The sequence below is a fragment of the Zerene cesonia genome, chromosome 3 (genome assembly GCF_012273895.1).
Source record: "Zerene cesonia ecotype Mississippi chromosome 3, Zerene_cesonia_1.1, whole genome shotgun sequence".
NCBI classification, from domain to species: Eukaryota; Metazoa; Arthropoda; class Insecta; order Lepidoptera; family Pieridae; genus Zerene; species Zerene cesonia.
Window position 1 is genome coordinate 6,585,781 of NC_052104.1, and position 25,503 is coordinate 6,611,283.

At 32.0% G+C, this 25,503-nt stretch overlaps 5 protein-coding genes across 7 annotated transcripts in view; 2 read left to right on the forward strand and 3 right to left on the reverse strand.

The window, feature by feature from the left end:
• Positions 1–234: 234 nt before the first annotated feature.
• LOC119838807 (mannose-6-phosphate isomerase) lies at positions 235–3,787 on the reverse strand. Its single transcript, XM_038364929.1, has 7 exons — positions 3,568–3,787; positions 3,061–3,385; positions 2,762–2,903; positions 2,225–2,398; positions 1,785–1,952; positions 1,309–1,511; positions 235–793 (listed from the first exon to the last, which is right to left on the reverse strand). The coding sequence occupies exons 2-7, from the start codon at positions 3,376–3,378 to the stop codon at positions 587–589; spliced, it is 1,212 nt and encodes a 403-aa protein (XP_038220857.1). The 5' UTR covers positions 3,379–3,385; positions 3,568–3,787; the 3' UTR covers positions 235–586.
• Positions 3,788–4,640: 853 nt separating this feature from the next.
• Positions 4,641–5,670, reverse strand: LOC119839373. The gene is made up of 2 exons (XM_038365639.1): positions 5,524–5,670; positions 4,641–5,197 (listed from the first exon to the last, which is right to left on the reverse strand). Exons 1-2 carry the CDS (start codon positions 5,627–5,629, stop codon positions 4,641–4,643), a joined length of 663 nt encoding a protein of 220 aa, XP_038221567.1. The 5' UTR covers positions 5,630–5,670.
• Positions 5,671–7,425: 1,755 nt separating this feature from the next.
• Positions 7,426–17,815, forward strand: LOC119838110 (homeobox protein rough-like). 2 transcript variants are annotated; one of them, XM_038363929.1, is made up of 4 exons: positions 7,426–7,720; positions 16,198–16,318; positions 16,585–16,698; positions 17,016–17,815. In XM_038363929.1, exons 1-4 carry the CDS (start codon positions 7,426–7,428, stop codon positions 17,116–17,118), a joined length of 633 nt encoding a protein of 210 aa, XP_038219857.1. In that variant the 3' UTR covers positions 17,119–17,815. The 2 variants fall into 2 exon arrangements, 1 of the variants encoding a protein (XP_038219857.1); XR_005288182.1 differs by lacking the exons at positions 7,426–7,720; positions 17,016–17,815 and adding an exon at positions 15,992–16,127 and having other exon boundaries at positions 16,585–16,603.
• A 136-nt stretch (positions 17,816–17,951) lies between these two features.
• On the reverse strand, positions 17,952–22,806 carry LOC119838608 (heterogeneous nuclear ribonucleoprotein A1-like). 2 transcript variants are annotated; one of them, XM_038364603.1, is made up of 8 exons: positions 22,721–22,806; positions 22,482–22,575; positions 21,297–21,520; positions 20,300–20,544; positions 19,827–19,994; positions 19,348–19,542; positions 18,985–19,069; positions 17,952–18,595 (listed from the first exon to the last, which is right to left on the reverse strand). In XM_038364603.1, the coding sequence occupies exons 2-7, from the start codon at positions 22,515–22,517 to the stop codon at positions 18,996–18,998; spliced, it is 942 nt and encodes a 313-aa protein (XP_038220531.1). In that variant the 5' UTR covers positions 22,518–22,575; positions 22,721–22,806; the 3' UTR covers positions 17,952–18,595; positions 18,985–18,995. The 2 variants fall into 2 exon arrangements, with proteins under 2 accessions (XP_038220531.1, XP_038220540.1); XM_038364612.1 differs by having other exon boundaries at positions 22,737–22,760.
• A 779-nt stretch (positions 22,807–23,585) lies between these two features.
• The window catches only part of LOC119836069 (heterogeneous nuclear ribonucleoprotein 87F-like), a 4,252-nt gene continuing 2,334 nt past the window's right edge, over positions 23,586–25,503 (forward strand). Inside the window, exons 1-5 of the mRNA XM_038361286.1 lie at positions 23,586–23,775; positions 24,012–24,235; positions 24,625–24,869; positions 25,115–25,249; positions 25,353–25,493. Of these exons, the coding sequence (XP_038217214.1) occupies positions 23,746–23,775; positions 24,012–24,235; positions 24,625–24,869; positions 25,115–25,249; positions 25,353–25,493 (775 nt within the window). The 5' untranslated portion in view covers positions 23,586–23,745. The remainder of the gene's footprint in view (positions 23,776–24,011; positions 24,236–24,624; positions 24,870–25,114; positions 25,250–25,352; positions 25,494–25,503) is intronic.

The window sequence follows — 25,503 nt, forward strand, 5'->3', positions numbered from 1 at the left end:
TATACTACAGCGATTATTAGAATAAATTTGAAAAAAAAATTGTGATTCGACGATATTAGTACATAAATAAACTTATTCGTATTTTTGGATAATGTGAAGGCACAGATGTCACAGCCACATTTTAGATCTTAATATAGTTTTATTATTACACCATTACTGGTTTTAAATACTTTGCTAATACTAGAAACAAGAAAATACCTTAAAAATTATATAAAACAAATTATATTATTAAACAAATAACCCAAACCATACATTTATCTATAATTATTTATCATAGTATAACATAGTTTAGGATAATTATTGCTTCCTTTTCCTTATCCTTGTTATAGTTTAATTATTTAAAAAAAATAATTTGAGGATAAGAGAAAATTAAATTTTCTTTTACATAATATAGTCTTGAAAATTTAAAATAATAAGCCTCAAATTATACTTTGGTTAAACAGCGTCATAATACTGAACTTAAATCTTAATTTTCTCGTTTCATTTAATTATTTAAAAAAAATTGACTTGGGTTAAAAGTTTATGAAAGCAATTTTACCGACTACAAAAAAAGAATTTGTAAATTTGTTCTAATAATTATCAAACACTAAACATTACAAATGGCCTGATAAGCCTCAATATGTTCACCGTCAGAGGGCGTTAGGGTCAGTTGGCGACTGGCCTTCAAGAAGATAACAACTCCGGCACGAGCTGGTATGGGCTCAGTGTCACAGGCTTCGCCTTTACCAGAGATTATTATGATAATACTTGGACTGGGACGTACAATTGTGTTGTATGAATCCCCACTTTCTACCTGAAAGTAAAGTTACATGTTTATCATACATATTTATTAACTACTTGTTATTAAAAATACAGTTATTACTTCTTTTTCGGATTTATTAAATGTGATAATTATTAAAATAATTTTTAGTTTCGAACGCTTATTTGAGCAACTGTACCAATAGACCATAAAATTGAAGATATACATAAATAAAATCAATACAAAAGAACAAATCTAAATGCTATTTAAAAGGATAATGTCTTCTGTTTAAATTGCATGATGTCATAAGAGAAAAAACAAGATTACATAATATGTCGTATATCATAAAGGTGTAATTTTGTCCTTATTTTTCACTTGATTATTTATATAAAAGACCATGATCACATACTGATAAGTTTTTTTAGTCTAGTTTTTGTAAAGAAAGAAAACTGCATTAACAACTTTTCGAAAATTCAATCAGTATTGATAGTATTTTCCCTTGATGTGGCATTATAAAATTCCCTGTATAGTTTATAATAAATAATCAGCATAAAACAAAAAAATAATACCCGTATTTTAACCACAGCAAAATCTGGCACAGGAGGCCTCCAAATGCAACTATTTGGATCTTCAATTTGAGGAACAAATAGTAACTCATTTGGTTGATAGCTAGTGTAGTCTAACATGTTGATGAGCGTGGGAACATCTATGTGTTTTGGTGTTAGCCCAGCTCGTACTACATTATCCGAACATGCCATGCATTCAACACAATCTGAAAACAAAATCAAATAGAATGGATTTGAATGAGTTTAAATATTACAAGATACAAAGATAAAGGAAGAATCTATCCATATATCCATGTAATAATTAACTTTAACCAAAATGATTTATATATACTTCATTCTTCTTGTATGATCTTAGCTTGAGAAAAGGAAAGAAAATATTATTATTTTAGATAAGGTCCTGAATGACTAATAACAAAATTACACAAAAGGACACTGGTATTCCTTATCAAACAATTTTAATAATAATGATCTTTTCAAACCTCCACTTAAATAAGCATGCGGCAAGTTGGGCCCTAAAAATATAGCCTGTCCAGGACGCAGCTGTATATAGTTCATGAAGTATGGGGCCCAGCAACCTACATCACCGGGATAATCTGAGTGTAACTTCTTGAGTAGTGGATACAGAAGTTTAGACTGTGTTGATTCATCTATAATGGAAAATAATATTAATTATCGATTCACTAAGTAAATGGGTAAAGGTCTATATAATCCTTTGATAAAATTTTTCATTTGAATTGCATTAAACAACTAATTCAAAAATGTGTCCTTATTGCTTGAGTTTGGACATCTTAGAAAAATCTTTATTTTTTTTGTGTAATACTTTATTGGATGAATAACATTTTTTAATAAGTATTGAAAAATCATTTATTGCTCTATCAGTCTGTGCCCACTTGGCTTTATTATTTGCTCAAAAAGTTACCTTCACTTTGCAATTTTTTCATTACATTTTCAAGTGCTCTAGCTATTGTATTCTTTTCAGAAGTCATCAAGGATTGGAAGACATCCTTAAGTAATGAAGCACTATCATCAACAGCACCTTGTTCTAGAGCATTTACACTAGCCTCTGATAGAATTTCTTTCAGTTCTGGCAACTCTGCAAAAGTAATAGTTAATTCTTTGTATATGGTTTTACAGTTTACAGTTTTTAATTATTAATTTGTTATATTGCTATATTCAATCAAATCCATGTTAAAGCTGTGCAAATGTTTCTTGCAATTTTTTTTATTTTTATATTGAACCCTAATGAATAGTTTTTTTATGAAATAACTTAGAGGAACAGAGCAGTATTCTTGTTAGAATTATCTCTACATTTCATTATTCTTGAAGATTTCAAAACAGATTCAACAGAACTAATGAGAGTTATGACATTTTTTTTTATAAATTTCATTACTGACATCCTACAATTTTTGCAATTTAATTTTAAAAGGGAAATTATTCAAAGTCATACAAAACTTACTGTTAATATACTCCTTTATTTGAGAAATAGGCCGGAAACCACAGAGTGCTTCAAATGGTGTGAGAGCAATAGCCAGTTCTGGTTTGTGATTAGGATCCTTGTATAACTCAGGAAAATTTTTATGAAGCTCTTCAGCATGTGCCTAGGTTATAAAATATATTTGGCTTTCACTATTTTCAATTTTCAGTTGAAATACAGCTTATTTATCTTGTATTATATTATTTTAATATACTAACACAACATTCATAAAATATCAATATCAATATATAATATACATCAATATTTAATTAATTATTTACCTTTGAAGGGTGTGCTTGTATAGACAGAGCTTTTCTCACAGACAAGATCTTTAGTAAAAATGGTACAGATACATCAAACTTCCTCCTTACATCTGGTCCGATTGCATCCAGGTTGTTTTTTAAATATTCTGATAAGTGGATATCTCTTTCTATGATGAGGGATGGTCCATTAGGATGAGTACCCATCCACAATTCTGCATAAGACTTATTCGGATCAATAGTCATGGACGGATCTGCATTCACTACAAGCTTTGCTACTGTACTGTCCAAACCTAATTTGCCCCATTCATAATTTTGGATTTTGCACTGGAGCTCCATAATCAAACTGTTTAATTGAAAAAGAATAATTCAAATTGAAGTTGAAATTTGAAAATAAATTAGTTATTAGATACGGCCACGGAGTTTAGAGTACATTTGTTGTTAATAAATTATTATCCATATATAGTCAACACTTACATTAGACAAACTCAAAAATGTGTATTAGTAAAAATAATAAATAAAACTCACTCAAATATAATGTAAAAGTATGGCAAGTGAATTATTTGTTGTAATTTAACAAGCAAAGCGTATAAACGAATAGGAGCGCTTATCTCATTTTTAATGAAGCTCCAATTGTTTAAATTGGTCCGTGTTTGACTATCTATTAAAATATACAGTTATTTATTGATGCTTGAAGATATCGTTATTACTATTGGTATACATTCGATATTATCACCATAATAATAAAAGCCGTGTAGGCATACCATAGGCTATGTGAACGTCACTGTCAAGTGTCAAGTGTCACATTTCCTCAAAGCTGCCATAAACGACTATGAAAATCTTTCTACGAATCTACGATTACTACTAGACTACGAGCTACATTGTTCAAGACGGAATTTTGTAACCTAATAATAATGCTTGTATGATTTTCACGCTATTTGTAATTACTAAAAGTAAAATCGATAATATTCGTTGTAAAATATTTTAAAGTAATAACGATATCATCTTTGCTTTTTTCCACTCCAACAGTAATACCTCATAATTCAGGAGATTTTTAAGGCACTGACAGTACTGTCTTATGTGTCACGACTTGAGTGTTCCGATATACAACTACTACTGTACAATGCTCTGTAGAAAATTCTGTTTGTTTGAACTGCCAGTATACGGCCGTTTTTATGATATCATAAATTGCACATATATCAATTTTATCCTAACACTCCAGTAACAGTTTTATTTTATTGAATTACATACCTTATGTAACGTGTGTAACGTTTTAAAATATATGTCACGAAAACAGATAAGTCTATGGATAAGTCATACTTATACTTGCAATGTGGACTTTTTTCGTAGAAGAAGTCTAAAGGTAAAAGTATGATCATATTATTGTCACGACCTCCCCTTTTTTTCCTACTACTGTAACTTGAACTTGAAAAATATGAGCTCTCTTCTTATTGAAATATGTACTGATATAAATGTGAGGATTTCCCCAACTCTGCATGTATTTGAATTAAATAATACTAGCAACATTAATGTTAACTAAAATGCATATTTACAAAAACGTTTATTTATTGTTTTGCATTCGTTATTTATTATAGGTAGAATTAAGAAGTTTCAAAACCCTTTCGCTTTAAATATTCATTAACATCATTATTCAATCGGTGTAATGTAAATTCGGAATATTTTTCACCAACGTTGATTTTTTCATTCTCATATAAATTGTTATTTATTGATACTTGTAATGTAGTTGGATGTTTACTTGGTATGGCCACTCCAGACAATCCACGATTTATTATTTCTACATTAATAGAGTCGTCATTCGGATCACAAATGCTTGGATCGTTTATGTTAGCCTCAGGATGGAAACCATGGTTGTCGTGTCGGGCGTTCTTATTGGTTGGACTGAATTTCATTTCTTTTTCTTTTAAATCCAAATAAGGATATTTTTTCATAATAACCAACTGTTCATATTGTCGTAAATCTTCATCACTTAATATGTATTTTACTGGATTTTTAGAGTTTATGTGAACATAAATATTTTTACCCAAATCTTGTGTAGTGTCTTTGATTTTTCGTATCACATTTTCTATGTTGGACGCCATTTTCTTGCTTCTATCCATTATACTTCCATGATTTTGATGAATGCGCCACATATTCGTATCTAAAAAGGTTATCAGATTTAATGAACCGTCAATAAATCGCATATAATTCAAAAGCAATCATTAAATAGCCTACCTTATTATACCTAATTATACGTAGTAGCATAGCACACATAACATAATACATTACTAGTAGTATTAGTAGTAATGATATTAGGTAGGTGCCTATACATAACTTCTATATTGTCTCTTTGTCCTCTAAATTCTCTATATACAATTACCTTTTTATTGTATATAATATAATATTATTGAACAAGTCAGAAAAGCGAATGTTTTCAATCAAGACAAAGCAAGAACCTAAGAAAAAATAACGATATATAATTCTTACCGTTTGCATATCGCCGATAAGATTTCCTATGTAAAGGAAATGTATAGTTGAATGTGAGACATAAAAATAATGAGATTATTATAACAGCAATGGTGTTTCTCAGCATACTGTAATTTACGACTAGGTAATATATTCACCAAGATTACATAAGACTCTTTGTAGTGTTTGACAATTTCGTTGTTATGACTTATTCTTGAACGTTCAATAGTTGCCTCTATAACATGGTTTACTAATGAGTTTGCACTCACCTTAAATTTCTTTACATGTCGTGTATTGAAGTTGGTATAATGTTTTTTGTCTAACGAAATCTCAAAATATATATAATATTCTCGTGTCACAGTGTTACTTACATACTCCCTATCGGAACTGGACGCATTATTATGACATTTTGTGTACATATGGGGTAGGTCTGAGAATCGGGCAACATATTTTTCATACCCCTAAATGATAAGAGTAATGCTAAACAGCGTTTGCCGGGTCACCTAGTAGTAGATAAATTATTGGCAATTTATGGGATGTATATTGTAAAATTGAATGTGTGAAGAAATGTACGGAGAGTATATACATGTACTGAGTAGTTATATTGATACCTACTTTACAAGCAGATGTGATTTTGCATTGAGCTAGTAGTAAACAATCATATGTTACCTGTATAGGAACGAAGAGCCGTTGGTAGAAACTAGAAACCTATTTATATAATACAGAGATTTTTGAGGGCTTGCTTCAGAAGGATAACGTTTATATGTGGCTAAAGTACTAAGCCTTTAAGAATTAGTTCAAGCTTTATAATGTAGCGTTCCACCCTGGCTTCGATCGTGATACATTTATAATATTAGTACCCAGGGGTCACGGCTTAAGCGGTGAAAGAGTTTTTAAAATCGGTCCAGTTCATCTTTATATTATTAGTAGCATAGTATAAAAGAATAGATAATACATTTTTTTTTTGCAAGGAACTAAAGCATTTTCAAACTGGATCAAAATTAAATGGGACTACAGTGCAGGTACCAGCTATAAAATAAAAAAAAATTATCATTAAAATCAATTTCCCAGTAAAAAGTTATGAGACAAAATCTTGAGTTGGACCGATTTTAAAAATTCTTTCACCATTAGAAAGCTGCAGCTTCACTGAATGACATTGCCTATATATGGACCACGGGCGAACGAACGAACAGGAATATTTTGGTACGACCACAAACATACTTACCTATATTTTCAAATATTTTTGTCACTGCTGTTTCCTAAAATAGAAATAAATAAAAGAGCATAGTCTGTAGTCGGTACGGAGGTACCTAATTGAAGACTTTAGTTGTAAATTACCTATGACATTTAATAATTTGCTCTATAAAACATATAATGATAATGAATGATCAATAAATAACTAATACCCAATACTACCATACTCAGTAATGACAAAAATATCATGTTATAATGGTTGCACAAAAGTTTCGAAATAACAGTCTTTCTACTATTGAAATTCTTAAACACGCTGAAATTTCTAGAATAAAAATAAAAATTTTCCGGTGATAAACTTAGTTCGCCAAGATTCTGTTAAGTTCCCGCCTTTTGGGCTGGGGCATATCGCAAAATGGGTCTCTCATTGGTTACTTTTCACCCTTTCCACTTATTTCATTTCTGTAAGGGTAGTGGGCGGAGCTTCACGACGGATAGCGCACCTGACATATTTAATGCACGTGCTTTCAGTGACGGGATAACACGTGTTTGAAAGCTCTATATTTTAAAAGTCGATTCGTATAAAATTACCCATATTTTTAGTGTCAGAAAAGATACAAATATAAATTAATAGTCGGCAGTCTTGTATTCCTATATTATTCATAAATTTTTATTTAAATAATTCTTATTATTATATTCGGTCAAATGAATGAAAAGTTGAAAGACTCAAACATGAGTGATACGAAAGACATCGAAAAAGACACTTCAATTCAAGCGCCTAGGCCGTCCTCTCCTAGGAAATTTTTCGCGCGTATATATGGACATTTAGAAGATTCGAGTGTTACACAGGAACGTCCGCAGCGTACGGAGAGTGAATCCTCATCGGATTTGGAGATTGGAGACGTTGAACCTAATCAAGGGAACAGGTTCCAACAGCTGTGGCCGGCATCTCCTCTGCCAGTGTGTCCACGTCCTATTTTGCTACCCCATCATCAACTAGCGTTTGGCGCGGGCTTAGCAGCATTTCGTAAGTATTTTAAAATTATAGATTTACTATATACTTAGTTATATTAAAAAATGGATCTTCCTTATCCTTGGTTGGTAATATTAGCTACCGACAAAATTAAGATGCAGAATTTCAGTGCGTATAATTTTAATTATCATAATAATAATACTTATAACATTTTAATAGAGAAAAAATGCATTTACTACTCTTATTAGTCAAATTCAAAATAGGTGGATTAAAAATATACTTACCTATAGAAATAAATTATAAAAACATTTTCTAATTTATGTACCCTTTAAAGGAACGTGTTTTTTATTATATTATTGATATCAACAAATCAATTATTGTCAATGATGTGGCAATTTTTATGGGATTCTTCCCATAAAAATTCAGAAAAAAGAATTAATGAGTTTAAATTTTTATTTTTCTTTTATAGTTAAGTATTTATTGTTGCGTAACTTGAAATTACTGACAATTTCGATATAAGTGGTATAATCAATGAAATTATATTATTTTATTTTAAACCCCAATGTATTGTATCTGCGTAATATATTTTTTATGGTATATATAAATGGCCTATAGGCAAGTATATGATTAGAGTGAACTTTGCTATATTTTTCCCTATTATATAGAAAACTAAGCTTGGTCCCACTTCGGCTTCGTTTTCGCTTCGCTATCCGGCTTCTCTCGTGTGGTTCCCAAAAAAAGTAGTCTATGTGCTGATCGATGGCATATTCTATCTGCGTACCAAATTTCATACAGATAGACTGTTTTTGGTTGAAAGAGCAACAAACATTCTGGATACATTCTTATAAACTTTCCTACTTATAATATTAGTAGGCTGCGATATAATGGAAATTAGAAATTCGGGAGTCTGCAGTTCTTGGCGAACTAACAATTTTTTTCTTATAATATATGTATAAAGGTAAATATTATTCAATAATTCGGATAACATGTTATTTGAATTAGATACTTAAGTATTTCTACTTAATTATCTAATTCTAATAATGCATAGGTAGGTACATTATGGTGAGAGCCGATAGGTATATTAAAACCAATATGACATCAATCTATTATAGATGAGGATTCGAAAAACTCACCTATACGAATATATACTAATTACTTTTTTACCAGCATTAAATCCACAGTTTTGTTTCCAATTACGCATCAATTTATCGCGCGTTTCTGACATAATTTTATTTGCACGACAGATGGCTTCTGTTACTTTCGTCTCGAAGATCTAATTTATAGTTTTACTACATGTTTAGCTACTTTAATAACTAATAGATTATTATACTATGTAGTAACCTAACCTAACTTTATCTCTTGGTACTATTTGTACAATCCAGGTTTACTTTAAGAACTTTGTATGTACTTACTACCTCCACAAGAAGCAAATTAGGTTCTCAAAATAGGACTTGATAAAAAACTTGATATCTTGTGGGATGTGAAGCACGTGTTATATTTAACCGCTTATTTCACTTAATGAATTTATTCTTAGCTATCAACCACGGTTCCGCCCGCCAGTAGGTAACAAAACTGCAATAATTATCCATATAGATAGACGTTTTATTAAAATTCAATAGACTGCAGCGTGCATTTTACTTTATTTGTATCGAGAGTTATAAGTTCTAACTTTGTCTATATTAAACGTTTAAGGAAACGCATTTAACGCATTTTTTTAATTTTAAATCAGCACTCGAAAGCAAATTTTCAATTGACCATAACGTCCATAACTTATTTTTCTCATAACCGATTTTAACTAAATAAAGTTTTGACAATGCTCCTCATTCAATATAATCTTCATGTGAAAACCGCGTTCAAATCGAGTAGTTTCGAAGACATTGCTTACCAGACAAATAGACAGACAGACATACAAAAAATTTATCAACAATTATTTTGCTTCTGCTAAACTTATTTAATAGGGGGACACCCTATCAGTTTTTGGATAAATATTAAATGTACAAGCACTCGATTTTTACTGTTCTGAATTCATTCTTCATGAATATATTTTTTTCTGAATCAGTAGGAAAAAGCGTTTAAGTGCGAGAGAGACAGACTCGCGACTATAAGAGATACCTAATTAGTTAGTTTATCTATTTCTTTGTTTAAACGAGCTTGTCGTTAGAATCCACTGGTCCGATTTGAAAAATTATTTTCGTGCTGGATAGTCAATGTATGGAAAGGATATAGATATGTTATATATCATCTTGTACTATGTGGATAAAATCACGGGGAAAGGCTACTAATATATATAACCATATTAAACTGCTTTAACACTATTAATTTAGAAATTTCTTAAAATTTTTAAAACAAAAGTGAATCTCTCACGTTTATCTCACTGATGAATGACTAGATTCATAGTCGATTTTTATATTTGATCATTTTTATCCTAATTTCATACAGCAGAGTATGGCAGTAACTAATTTGAAAAAAATGTAATTAAAACTCCCTGTACTGGAGCACTTTATGTCTTCTAACTGCTCATGTCATGACGGAGCATCATTGCATCATGTGTCAACTCGGAAGATATAAGAACCGTCTCGGTGGTAACATTGTCAGAAGTCCTTGCGGACAAAGAGGGAAAATTTAATAGATATGAATTAAAGTAAAGATCTACATTAAACATAATAAAACGAAGAAAACACATTCTAAAGGTACAGTAGGTACAAAAAATAGATTTTTAACTTCAAAGAGAAGATGTTCTATGATAAAAATAAATGTATATTTGTAAGACGGACATCCAGATCCACAAAGAGACTGGAATGGAAAGGGTATCTGTGAGATCGTGAAAATAAAATATCACTAGAAAAATACTTTGAAAAACATAATAGAGCACGATGTAGATAAAACCTCTTCGCTCTTAATCCCCGCTCACTGGACGTCCTTTATGAATATTTGAGGAAAATATCTATTCAATGTGTCCCATACAATAATGCTTATTTCACAGTGGGAAATAAGATACTCTTATTTGCATATAAGCATCTAAGAGCGGTAGCTTAGCGATTGGAATCTACTATTGAAGTCCGATAGACATTATGCCTACCTTAATCAAGTGTTTTTTATGACAGGCAGATAGCTGACCACCTTCGTAACCGAAACAAGTATCAAATCCGAAGTTACATTATCTGTGCCGAAACTGATTACCGTTTGGTTGGGACTTGGGACCGACAGAGATTAGTAAATAGTTATACTAAGTACGTAAAGTTAAAACTCCTACTACACCCTGTTTGGTTCGGCGGGTGTCCTGTTCAGATGGAATATAAAAGCGTAAATGAGTTGAAAAATTAATAGATTCACTGCTAAAAGCAATTTCTAATATTATTTTGACTTTATTTGGAAGTAGTATGAAACTTTCATCGAACTATTATTTATTAGAAGTGGCACAGGTTGTGAAAATAAGAAGTTCTCGGAACAATTTCGCGTCACATTAGTATTAAGAACAATAAAATCATCATGATGATGAATGAATCTATTTAGAATGTAAAAATATGAATTTCATTCAGCATGCGAACGCGTCAATCTTATTAGAGTGACAATTGTCGTTCGAATCTTTTTGTCTGATAATAGAATCATAATGGTTAGTCGCGTCGTTTAAAAGTGTCTCGAGAGTTTATGTTTGCAGATGCGGAAGGTACTCAGAGCCTGCGAGGCTGTGATGCGATTACCACACCACGAATGGATGGTCGGCTATACCGACGAGCTGTGTCCTCATTCTGACTCACCCTTGTGTGAAAATTGCCGGCAATTCTGCTACACCGCGATAAAATCCATTGTTCAACTCTTATAACTATTACGGAACAACGGTCCGTGAAACTGAATAATGAAAATTATGTCTGGCGAAAATTATGTGAAAACATAAATGAAACATTTTCGTTTCGAATAGGATCTCTTTCAATTGTTTTGGTTAATTATTAGAATAATAATACTTATAAGTATTCGTCTTCTTATTTCACGAACTTTAATTTATAGCATAATTGAGTAGGAGATACCTACCATAGAGGCAATTTTTATGTTTACAGTAGTAATTCAAAGTAAGATTTAAAGTAACTTTCTTAAAAAAATCGCTTCTCGCTCTTTTGAAAATATAAGTTACACAGCAACGCAGCTATGCGACAACATATAGCTGTGATTGCAAGCTTAACTTTACCTTTGTTGAAATTATAATGAAATACAATTTCAATGCATACATTATTATTAATTTTAATGACCGAATGTAATAAATATTAATGCTTAGATAAAAAAATATTTATTTATATAATATCAAATTAAACGTATTTGTTTTTAACCATATTAATTACATTATAATTTCGGTTAACCAATACACTCAAACACAAAATACTGCAATAAAAATTAAACGGTAATTGGCTGAGTTGTGTGGGAGAGCGCACGTGCGTGCTCGTTCTTTTGGAAACATAACATTGTGATTTGTATTAGCTAAGCCGCAATCCACAATTTGTATCGTACTCGTTTACATCGTATTTAAGCAGATTGCCACGTCGTACCGTTTTGCTCACTCGAATATAACTGATGCTACGATTAACGTCCACAATACATACAACAACTACAACATAAGATAATATAAGAACACAATCATCAATATCAATGCCTATTGATTTTTTAGTTTTGTTAATTTACTTAGCGTGGAATTCCATCCATGTATGTTCCCACAGCTGAGACAGGTCTCCTATGAGGATTCAGCTCATAATATACCACGCTGACCAAGTGCGGGTTGGCAGATTTCATATATCGCTGTTTCGGTTCTTGGACTTGGACAATTTCCTCTCGATTTCTTACTTCACCGTTTCGAGCAGTGGTGATGTGAATAATGAGCAGATAAATTGAAAATTTTATTAATTCCTTATATGCTCTTCTGGTCTAGAACCCCCGACAATCCCAACTACTGAGTCACCACTATTCTTCTTATGGAAATCTAGGATACCCATGAAGTCATGACGTGCCTTCGTCGATAAAAACTATAATTAGTTTCTTAACAGGTCGTAGCTCTATTTTGGATACGAATATATATGAGTTATTTGAAATATTAAAAAAAAAATCTATCCAGACTCTTGAAGCGGGATTCAAAACCTTGTCCCTTGTCTTATTGTGTTGACGTCTTAAACAGCATTTATTGCTTCAATACTAAAAAAATAATACAACATTCATTGAAATGAGATATGCTGAATAACTCTTGGTATACTAGTAGAACATTTTAAAAATTATTGTGTTGGAAATGGAATTGAAACTTGGTAGGTATCATAAAATCCCGGAACTTTATGTATAATACTTAGCTAATTCATTTTCTTATAAATGCAATGAATAAATACTACATATCTACCAACCTAACATATCTCAATATACATTCAAATCGTAGACTATCGGGCTCAATTGAAAATTAATGAAGCAACCGTTCTTCGCAATATCAATTTCTTTGCAAACCTATTGAAAATAATAAAAAATAAATAGAGGGAAATCAGGTGTTCTTTAATCTCAACGAGCGATGGTCGAATAAATTTGTAATTAGGGGATCTGTAATGAATATTAAAGGGAGCAACCCCCTAATATCTTCTTCCTATTATTGTATTGTTAGTATTGTTGATTAATCATGATTTTTATAGCATCACAAAACAAACATTTAGAGGGTGCGATTTAAAAGAAATCTCTAACGCATAATCGTCAAGCTATTTTAAATTTTTATTTAGTTACTTGCATAATATTAAATTTAATTGTATTGGACTACCCTTTTGGACAGACCTTATTTCTTTTTTTGTTGTTGTTATAAAATAAAGCAAAATTACCGGCAATAGAGCATATAGCAATATAGCAAACTTATTACGTAGTATTTGTTTGGGAGATCCAATAATCACGTGAGACAAGTTTTTAAATTTTTTGAATCCCCTCTGGTAAGATTTATTTCTATCCTTTCCTCCCATTTTCTCATTTTACGTGATATTTATATAAATGTGACTTTTAAGTATTCTACCAAAGCATACATAGCATATGGCTTAAGATTTTAAAAAGAAAAAGAATATTCAATAGGTTTATTTACGTCTAGCCAGAATGTAAGTAGAATAAAAATCACGTATTCTACATTTTAAAATTTTCATATCAATACGTCATCATTATCACGTCACACGTCGTCGATGGAGTGAGTGATTATTCAAAGCGACAACACTCGCCCAGATTATACCCCTATTGTGGCTCAATTACACACAAGTGGTGAGACACCACAGCTGACAATTCTCAGAGTGAACACGATTTTAAATAGCTTTATTAGTTACTATAACAGAGAAACAATCAATAACGGGCTTTGTTTAAACCGTGATCTTGATTTGTAATTCAATCAACAATACTAAGAATAACTAAGATAAAGTTTTTTTCAAGAAAAAATGGGGCCTGATATTATATTCATTGCTAAAAGCAAAACAAAAAGGCCGTTGTCTTTATTATCTAGCCGCGACTTTGCCCCGGGATGATAAATATGGCCAAAAATAGAGCGGCTTTGAATAGGTTAAAGAAATTCCAAAATCACAACCTAGTATAGGTACTAGAGGTAATTTAAACAATGAAAAAAATTATAAGGTAGGCCTAACAATGTTTTTCATGGTTTAATAAATATATTAATTACTGATGATACGATATTACTTTCATTTCGGAGGAATATACAACATTAGTAACACCATTTTTTATTTTGTAATATAAGATAATCTCTCCTTAGTATTTTGTTTCTTTTGTTTGCCAACATTAAGCGAATGGGCGGTTATATTCATTCAAACAATAAGATAGCTGAGCAATCCTCACGCACAATCCCTGTCTACTAACGACATGAAACATGCTATTTCCTTGATTTTCGTAATATCTACTGGACGCATTTTTGGCACAATTTCTTTTCCCATTTTTTATTATTGTGTTATGAAATGTACTCAAAATGTATTCTTTAAATTATGCACCATGTCCGTGGCCCATCATTAGGTAATTTTACCAATACTTACCAACAAATTGATAAATGATGAAGCTTCATCAACAAATTAATAAATATTCGCTTCCATCAAATTATTCGCTCTTCTACCTTCATCAAAGATTTTTTTCCACGGAAGGGCAACTCATAACATTATATAGGTTGAAGTGAGCTTATAAAAAGCAATATACTAAACTCTGCGAAGTGCGTTGAATCGTAAATCATTGCAAATGAGCCGGCAGGCGCGTACGAGGCTTCACCGGTTGTGACAGTTGCACGACAGAGATTTCCGTGCAGTGGTATAGAGGTGTAGTGGCCTAGCTTCCTTTCATAATTTACTGTTAACTACTAAGAAATCTGTGCTATTGCATCTAATGGTTCAAAATTGTTTGTATGCTGTCAAAATAAATACTAATTACTAATAAGACAAGATATGCATGTAACGTGGCGTTGATTTCGGATTTACCAAGATTTTAATAATTCAAAAGATGGTTTAATAAGTCTTGTCCTTAGTTAAGCTTTTTTACATTCTGTATTCTTTTAAAAATACGCTCTTAAGAATGATATATTTCTGTATTATTTTGTAATTTGTATTTCATTTTCACAATGATTATTCTCTAAAATCTTATGTTCCTAGTAAGTTAAAAAATGTTATTTTGTTTCGATTCTTAAAAAAATTACTAATTTCAGTCGCTTCAAACTAGCATCACAGGTTGCGTTTTCCTTGTACAAAATATATAGGACATAGGTATTCATAATACAAATCAAAATATATTTACAATAGCTGCTTGTTGCCTTTAAACGGGATCGTTTTAAGAGGTATCTTATTTCATTTTTAACGGTTATGTCCATGAATCACCACAAGGCTTCAAAATATTTCCGGTATCCGGGACAATATGGTGCGAATCGGAGCTCTTACAAGTATTTTTTATCACTGAATCACTTCCCACTGATTGCAGGAACCACAACGAAACCTTATTATTGTTGTTTGCGATTAATTTATTTTTTACACTGTAATTAAACCCTTGCCATATGTTTGCTAAATGTTTTAATGATAATCTGTGGTTACATTTAAAAACAATTACCTACCTAAGCAAATAGTTAGGAAGTTTTGAGATTGAAAATAATTTCAGATTAAACTATAACAATGACATATAAACGTGAATATTGAATTTCTAAATGCTAAATACACGCGTAAAAGAAAACACAATAAAAAAATGATGGTGCCTACCTTATTAAAATCATCTGTAATGTTATTTATCTTTTTTTTATTTATCTGTATTTATATTTCCTTCTATGATGATTCATGGTTCTGCATTAATCTTTTAATAAACATTAGGGCATGGGAAAAGACGTATAGCATGATACATAGGCGAGTGCAATCGGAATGGGAAATTTTGGATTGGCCGCGATTGCGGGCCGGCGGCTTCCTTAGCTTTACCTAGCGGCTGGCCACCACGCAAAGCTAAAGTATATTAATACTTATTTATTATTACATTTGTTTTAATAAGATAACCAGGTTTTATTATTATAATTTTAGTTGCACGTAGAAGACGAAAAGAAAGTCGACCACGGCGGCAACGTACCACCTTCTCAGCGCACCAAACTCTGCGATTGGAACTTGAGTACGCTAGAGGCGAATATGTTGCTCGTGCTAGACGGTGAGTAAAAAAATACTTTAATTATTAAAAATGAACATTCCATTATTCCGTTACAGTACATGATCGTACCTATATGATTAATAGTTCCGTAAGTCTATCCAAGATGGCGGATGCCGGATATATCCCACAATTATTTTGTGTTGCCTTAAATTTTGGTGAGATAAAATTAAGATTTACATGAATAGTGATATGTAAAATTCGACTGATTTTTTTGGTACGTATTATTTAACTATTGAATTATTTCTCTTTCTTATTTTTTATTACAGCTGTGAATTAGCATCTGCATTATCACTCAGTGAAACACAAGTAAAAATCTGGTTTCAAAACAGAAGAGCTAAAGATAAGAGAATTGAAAAAGCTCATCTAGATCAACAATACAGGTATGTGAACCGAATAAGCTTATGACTATACAAAGATCTACTTGTCCCCTTAACCATCATTTATTTACTTACTTTTTAAGTTGCTATGTATAACTTTCGTCACTCACTTGTATGCAAACAATAGTACTATGTACGAATGTTTGCACTCATGTATGGAAGAAATATTTGCGTCTATTGTTTACAATTGTGGGTTCGCATACGAATATGAGTAACTGGTACTACCGAATTTATTACTAGAAATACTATTTCAATAATTTATAAGTCTCCAAAAATCAAAGAAGTTATAACTCAGCTATAGGAACTAATTAAAATTTCAGACAATTGGCAGCAGCATCAGGTTTCTTCCCCACAATGCTGCCATCGTACCCACCTCCGCCGTGCCCGTGCTTGCCAGTGCAACCGCCACATAACGATAAATAAATATAATGTAAATTCTTATCCACTATCTCCATTCTTAAATATATACGGCAAAACCACATTTGCCATAATATGTAAAATTGTTTATTAAACACGAATATTACGTTTTTCCGCATGATTGCATTGAACATTGTGTTACGTAAAGACGAAAGTTTCATGTGCAGAAATTACATATGTATCGTGTTTGTCATTTAAAAATATTTAGCCAAAAAAGAACAGTTTGCAGCGCTATTTATTAATTTATATAATTAGTTCTAAATACCAAAGGAGAACAATTTTAAGTATCGTATGTAGGAACTAGGTACCTATGACAATGAAAAAATGGCTCGAAAAATAGATTCTAGTCTACCCATGACCACGTTCTGTGTTATTTTAAATTGCGTTTTTTTATTTGTGAGCTACCATGTGCAAAAATGTAGGAGTCAAGTATTTCGTAGAAATCTTATGGGCTTTCCATGTATTTATTTTTTTTAAATCTTTTTTTTTAATGCCAAATGTTTTTCTTCTTAAAATCCGAGAATGGCTCGTCTAAATCATCGTATTGATTTTCACGTTGTTTGAGGCACGTGGATAAGGAGAGAATAAACATACCACGGAGGATCCGGGACGGATCTCTTGTTAATTATAAAAAATATATATTAAATTGAAACTGTAAATAAACTAGTCAAAGTTTTAACTTTTAGTGTATGCTTTAAGAACTCATCATAAAAGCGTTTTTTGTTTTGTATTCAATAAAACGTATTAAATCAAACTTATTTAATTATGTTATAATTAAAAATGCCAAAGTAATATCTTTGGGTATTTAAAGTTAAGAGAGTTAAAAATAAAACAATTGAATTTATTGCGTACGTTTATTTCCATCAAAATATTAACTTACCATGGCCTTTTCCACGATCGGTGACTCACGCGTAGAAGAGTCCATGGAACACAGTTTTTTTTTTATTTTAATAATGCACACAACACCAAACAATCAGAATATCTTATTCTACATAAATTCTTATAATAACGTGAAATAAAATTTGAAACAACCGAGTAACAATGAATCGTAATTAAAAGGAATCATCAACTTTTCTTATAATACATTAACCTAACATTAAAACACATACCATAGACAATATCTCAAGACGACTTATTAAACTTCATTTCAGATAAATTAAAAATACCATATCTAGCAATCAGTAAAGTTTTGGAATGTCAAAAAATGGTCACTATCTCATCTGTATTATATACCTTACTACCTAGGAACGTATGCACAGTTTTTACAGAAAAAAAAACGTAAAAAGACTTCATGTCAAACTTAATTATTAATTGGACAGTGTAATTGAAGCATGTAAAAACTGTGATTTGTGTGCTGTGAAAAATTCCTCACTTATGCACAAACCTTAACCTGCCTAAAATTGCAGATCCTCTCGGCCCTGACACCATGTCGTTTGTCCTACACTAACTTCCTGCCTAGTTTCATCTAAGCGCAACTTGATACCTAAGTGTTAAAAATATTGCATTATACACCTGTACAAAACCTGAACATAAGGTTTTATATATTATCTAACATGAAAAAAACGTTATTAAAAATTTTGGGAATTTCTGCAAAAAACAAAGATGTAGTAGTAGCGATTTGTAGTTGCTTTATATATCGGCTAAGCAAGGGGATAGTTGTAGATTTTAAATTGAGCATAAATAGTGTTCACCTTTTTTCTTCTATCCTTTTAATATTCCTAAATTCAATTGAACTAAAATCAATCTGATTTATAAACATTTACAATTGAAAAGCACTTCATTACTCTGAAATCCGAAAGATGTCTGTTTTCGCTTCATGTGGTTTGTATTATATTATATATGTTTGTATATTATTATTAAATATTTACTTACAAGACTGTAGGTTAAAATCTTCGCGGATTGCCAGTGGGCGCATTTCCGAAGTTAGCACCGCCGCCCCCGCTTGTGTTGTAACCACCTAATTGAAATGACAAATACATAATTATACAATAACATAATACTTTTATACAATTTAACTATGGAGAAAGGGACACAATAAAAAAATTATAATAAATAAATGAGGTATGATCTAATTCATTTAGTATAGATGAAACCATTGCCATAATCTACAAATAAATCTTATTACCAGCCACCTACTGTAATTTTTATATTAATAAAATTTATTTCCATTATGTAGTGGATTATTATTTACTATTATTTACTAATATTTACTAATAGATAATAATGAAAACTCACCACCGCCATACGGCTGCTGTCTCTGCGCATTGAAATTGGGTCGCATTGGACCGCCACCAAAATCCTGTTGGTATCCGCTGCCAAAGTTATCGCCGCCCTGATTCCATCCACCCTGATTTCCGTAACCTTGGTTCCAATTGCCACCGGAATTCTCCCATGGATTCGACTGGTTGTTCCAACCGCCTTGGTTGTATCCTGTTTTAGAGATAGATAGATAGATTTAGAAGAGATTTGAATTGGTCGCACGGCACTCTAAGGGTTGGCAAAATAAATTGAGTAAATGTCAAATTGAGAACCCAACAACCTGTGTTTCTCAGAGGACACAATTGAGTCTTTATTATTACTTATGGATCTACGATATTAATATTACATATATTAATTAATAATACAACACCCTCTAACCGACTTACAAAATTAGTTGGTCAGTTTAATTACTTCTTTTATTTATAAAATAACTAATATCCAAACTGTATCCTCACCAGAGTTGCCCCAATCCTGGTTGCCCTGTCGGTTGCCCCAGCCACCCCGGCCCCCTCGCCGGCTGCCACCACTGCCCCGGTCGCCTCCGCCCCCTCCACCAATCTCCGACTTCGATAACGCCTTCTTCACGTCTATCCTGTGCCCTTTCACTTTGTGATTTTGTTGTACTGCAAAACAATATAACTATTATTAAGTGAGCGTTTTCAGTCATTAAAGGCCTGAAGATTGTGTTCGTGACAGTCAATTTATAGAATGATCTTGCTTACAAATATTCTTGCTTTAAATAATCCTAGGTGTGTCATGAAGAAAAATATTACATAAATAATTATCATTTTCTACAAAAATCCACACCTTAAGGAGTCATCTATAACAGATAGATAGATAGATTCTTTGCTTTTATACTTATTAAATTTAACTCAATGTAAGACATCTTACATTGAGAGAATTCATCACAAAAATAATTGTTACTCACAGCATATCCTATCTACAGGGTCATAGTCATCAAACTCAACAAATCCAAAGCCTCTCTTCTTGCCAGTGTCCTTCTCAGTCACAAGAATAACAGACAAAATGCTGCCATATGAACTGAAGTACTCTTTTAAGTCCTCCTCCTCAATATCCTGTTTCAAACCACCAACAAACAACTTTTTTACTGTAGCACTAGCATCTGGCCTGTTAATTTCCTCTCTAGGAACGGCTCGCTTTGGTTCCACCACTCTAAAACATTAAAATAAAAATATATACTAGCTGACTTGGCAAATACTATACTGCTTTATTCTCACCATTTAGGGGTATGAAAAATATATTTTGGACGATTCTCAGATCTACCCCATGTGCCCTAAAAATTTCATAATTGGTCCAGGTCCAATAGGGAGTATGGTAACTAACAATGTGACACAAGGATTTTACATACATACTAGCTGCACGCCCCGGCTCCGCCTGGGTTGTCATTTATCGTAATTAAAATTATTTAAACTATCATATCTCTCAAGTTGGATCGAACTGCACATGGTGTGCGAATTTTATTATAATCGGTTAAGTGGTTTAGGAGTCCATTGAGGACAAACATTGTGACACAAGAAGAGGGAAACATCTATTATCTATTGTATCAGAGATTAGATTTGTTTTTTTAAAACTTGATAAATGCAATGTAAGATTCACAATGACTAATGTACAAAGCATTTGCAATACTTAGTTAATTAGTATTATTTATATAATAAGTATACTTTTTGCATTGCATACAAAATATACGCAAAAACATTATGCAAGGGATTGTTTATTTAAACAAATATCTTTCGATTTCAAATATTTTGTTTTTTGGTGTAAACAAACTGGACTTGTAATCATTGTAATCATAAATGTAATAAATCTTTGAAATATTTTAACATTAATTGAAAACTCAATTAAAATCATTGCAAACCAAAAAGCTTCATAATTTTTTTTTCATCAATAAATGTAACAACTTCTACCTTCCATCAATTTTATGTGGCCTGTTCTTCTGTGCATCATCTACCATATGAGCATGAGAATATGTGATGAAACCAAACCCTCGAGATCTCTTTGTTTGGGGGTCCTTCATCACCACCACATCAACTATTTCCCCCCATTGCTCATAAAATTCCTTCAACGAGGAATCTGTTGTTCTGTAATCTAAGCCTCCTATGAAAAGCTTTCTGGTGTGCTCTGGCTCTTCCTGAAATATGAAATCATTCTCAAATTTTATGTTCCAACACTCAATTAAAAGTACACATTTCTTGGATGAATTCTTGAAATAATCTAAATTCCAAATCGATAAAGTTGATATTTCCTATTTCCATCAATTAAAAGGTATCTAAAAGGTTATCACCTCCATTTTGATACTTGCTGTATTTTGTTGGAATCCTTATTAATATTGTAAATGCAAAAGTGTTTGTTTGCATTTATAAATGAGAAATTTTGAAAGAATAGAAAAAATTTGATCACGAGGCAGGATTCGAACCTGCGTTTCTTGCCTATCTTTAGCAACGCCTAGCCTCTTGGCCACCCGTGATCCTGCCACAGTAATCGAATTTCTTCTACTCTTTCGGTTTCATGTGCCTAAGGGGCACCCCACGCCATCTATTGAGATGATTAAGAACCATCACAACCAATACGAAACATTATTTCAATGATTACAATATTGTATCGATGGAACGCGGCCTTTGTTAAATTTAATTTTTAAAATTTATAAAGCATTTCAATGCTATCAAACTAAAAATTAAATGTTTGCATTTATTTCATTACAAGGAGGTGACTTTACAATCTGACTTCTAGTTCTGAAGATAGTTAGGAAGATAGAGAGTGACATTACTTACTTTTTACAGTGATTTAAAAAATTTTTTTTTTTTCTTTGTTTCTCATAGTTTTCCTAATATACGCCCTTCCTCATATTACAATGGCTAAGGATTTTAATTATTTATGTAAATATACAAGATTAATTATTTTCTAACATTGTAACCATCGCCAACCAACCAACCAGGCAATAGATTTAACAATATAATGTACAGATAATCATTTGTGAAGAGAAAATAAATTATTAAATTATTATCGCGAAACATCAGGTCGTGATAATTCATGTATTATTTATAAAGTTGCGAGACATTGAATAGTTCTCAGCAATTAATTAATATACTTACAAAATCATCGCCACCACCACCACCGCGAGGTTTCATTTCGAGTTGTAGTAAAATTGATATCTACCCCAGAAAAGTTCTGCAACTTTGTATCCACCTAAAACACAATAAGAATTTTACTATTAATATTTGTATTTGATTCCAGATAGGAATATTATGTATTTGCAAAAGGTATAATTTCGTTTTAAGTTAAAAGAAAAGAAAAGTTTTATCTATTTTCACATAATTTTTTATGAAAATACCGAAAGACCGAATCACCGGATCTTGAAAGCGTAAACGTAATCTATTGCAAGTGACAGTGACAAGAAATAAAATTATGTTGACTTTGACAATTCATGATTGTAATGATCGTATCGTATAAAACTTTTTGGTACACCTAGAAATAACGTTGTTATTAGTTTTTTTTGTTAGCTCCCCTTGGCCCTTGTTGGCTTATTTTTATATTCATAGCTTAGATTAATCAATTTTGAATAATAATCATTTGATCGGCGACCATTGATGGTTCTTTATAATTAAATTATTAAATGAGCAAGCTATTACCTTTTGCCTACATTACGCGTAAGGCAATGACTTGCTCATTACTTCATCCCTGAAAAATATTGGGCTTGTGTTTGATTTTACGCGAGTATTATGCATTTAGAAAATAAAAACTTTTTAACGGATTTTAAACGATATTTATTCATTGTATTATTAACCCGACGTTTCGAACACTTTATAGCGAGCGTGGTCACGATTAAAATCCGTTAAAAAGTTTTATTTCTAAATATTGGGCTATTTGTGAGTGTTAATTATAAGTCAAATAAGTCAATTGCTTAATGTGTTTCTAATTAAACTTCTAAATGATTTAATCAGTCAGAACCATCCTGACTTCTATATTTAGAATGTTGACTCGCTCAATGCGATTATCCTTTCCTAAATTCAATGACAACTGAATTTAGTGTAATGTTATTACATTGCTTATTAGCGCATATGATTTATATATTATAACTTTCATTCATTTTTTTTTTCATTCAATTCCATGGAGCAGCATTTTAATTAATTCAACCAACCAATCATATCACTGGCGACTGACACATAGTCTATGGTTCACGTACCAACTATCAAGTATCAACTTCCAACTCAGTAACTCGGTCTTTTCGGCGTGGCTTCGGTTGAGGTTGGACGTGTTCCAAAAAGATTGTAATTTTGTTCCGTTCACACCACGTTCAAAAGAATAGTTAAAAGTAATTTACATATATTTATTGTTAAGTGTTAAGTAAAAAGAAAAATGCGACCTCAAAACGGCGACGATGGTTTTGTGAGTACAACTGTTTTCGTTTTATCCATTCACGAGGGTTTCATTTTTGTGATGAATCATCATTTTTGTGTTGATTTTGATGCGTACTCTCTCACGATAATGTTACTTATTTTTGTCTTAAAAGCCATTTTCCTGTTTAATTTATTTAATTTCTGCGTACCTGTTTTCGTTATCATCTGAATAAATTTCGTATGACCACGCCATCCGCCATTTTGTTGACCGTGTTCTACTTACAGGATGAGCCCGAGGTCCACCGAAAAATCTTCATCGGTGGGTTAAATTACCGAACAACAGATGAATCCCTTAAATCCCATTTTGAGAAATGGGGAGAAATTGTGGACGTGGTTGTAATGAAGGATCCAAAAACTAAAAGATCACGCGGCTTCGGTTTCATTACATATTCCAAAGCACACATGGTAGATGACGCGCAAAACAACAGGCCACATCGTATCGATGGACGGTGAGTAAATCAATTTTAATTTACATTTTTACTGCAGTCCAGCTATATAAAAGCTTACAAATTGCTTTTATATCGTTTTTTACTGCAAATATAATTTGACAACACTTGGTGAATGTCTTGTGTATTTGGTATACGTGGCATTTTCTGTGAGGTCAACAAACTTTAATTAGAATAACTTGGGTCTGTAGCGTTTGTCGTGCTATCAATATATTGATTATTAATTATGATGCATATAATTATTAACTCAATCGAAGGGTAATTTAAACACGATTTTAGAAAAATACTGGGTACCTCATGGGTTCAAGCTAAATAACCTTACTTCTCAAAGTATGGATAGCAGTGGTTATACTTGTAATTTGAATAATCTTAACTTTGATGTTTTTTTTAAGATTTGTTGAAACTAAGCGAGCTGTTGCAAGACAAGACATTAAGAACCCAGAAGCTGGTGCAACTGTAAAGAAATTGTTTATTGGTGGTATTAAGGATGATCATGATGAAGAACAATTAAGACAGTATTTCTCAAATTATGGTGAAGTGAAAAATGTCAGTATAGTGACAGATAAAGCAACTGGCAAAAAGAGGGGATTTGGATTTGTGGAGTTTGATGATTATGACCCTGTAGACAAAATATGCTGTAAGTCCAGACCAATAACTTTTCTCTTATAATATTTGTGCCACAGCTTTGCCCCAGAATGGAACATTTGTGTCCAAACTGGCTTCCTCTGACTGTGGAAAGTAAATAATTGATTAAAGCTATACCTGACTATGATTTTTCATAATAGATCTGGTACGCAAATCAACTAACATTATTTCTTTAATTATCATGTTTTTTTTTCTTGTTATCTTGAATAGTTGTTAATTTATATATGTTTATTTTAGTAAATGCACCTCACAAAGTTAATGGCAAGCAATTGGATGTCAAAAAGGCATTGCCTAAGGATGGCTCTGATCAAAGAGGTGGAAGACAAGGTGGTGGTCCTGGCAGAAATGACAACTGGGGTGGTAATGGTGGAGGTCTGTAAAAGTCTTTATTATTCAAAAGTTTATTGATTACATATCTGTTCTCATTATAGAAAATGCAGTTAGCAAATATATTACATTGAAAATTATATTTCAGGTGGATATGGAAACAACCAAGGAGGTTGGAACAATTCAAATCCATGGGATAACAACCAGGGTGGTTGGGGCGGTGGCAACCAAGGGGGTGGTGGGTATGGGGGTGGAAACCAAAGAGGAGGATGGGGTAACCAAGAATTTGGTAACTATGG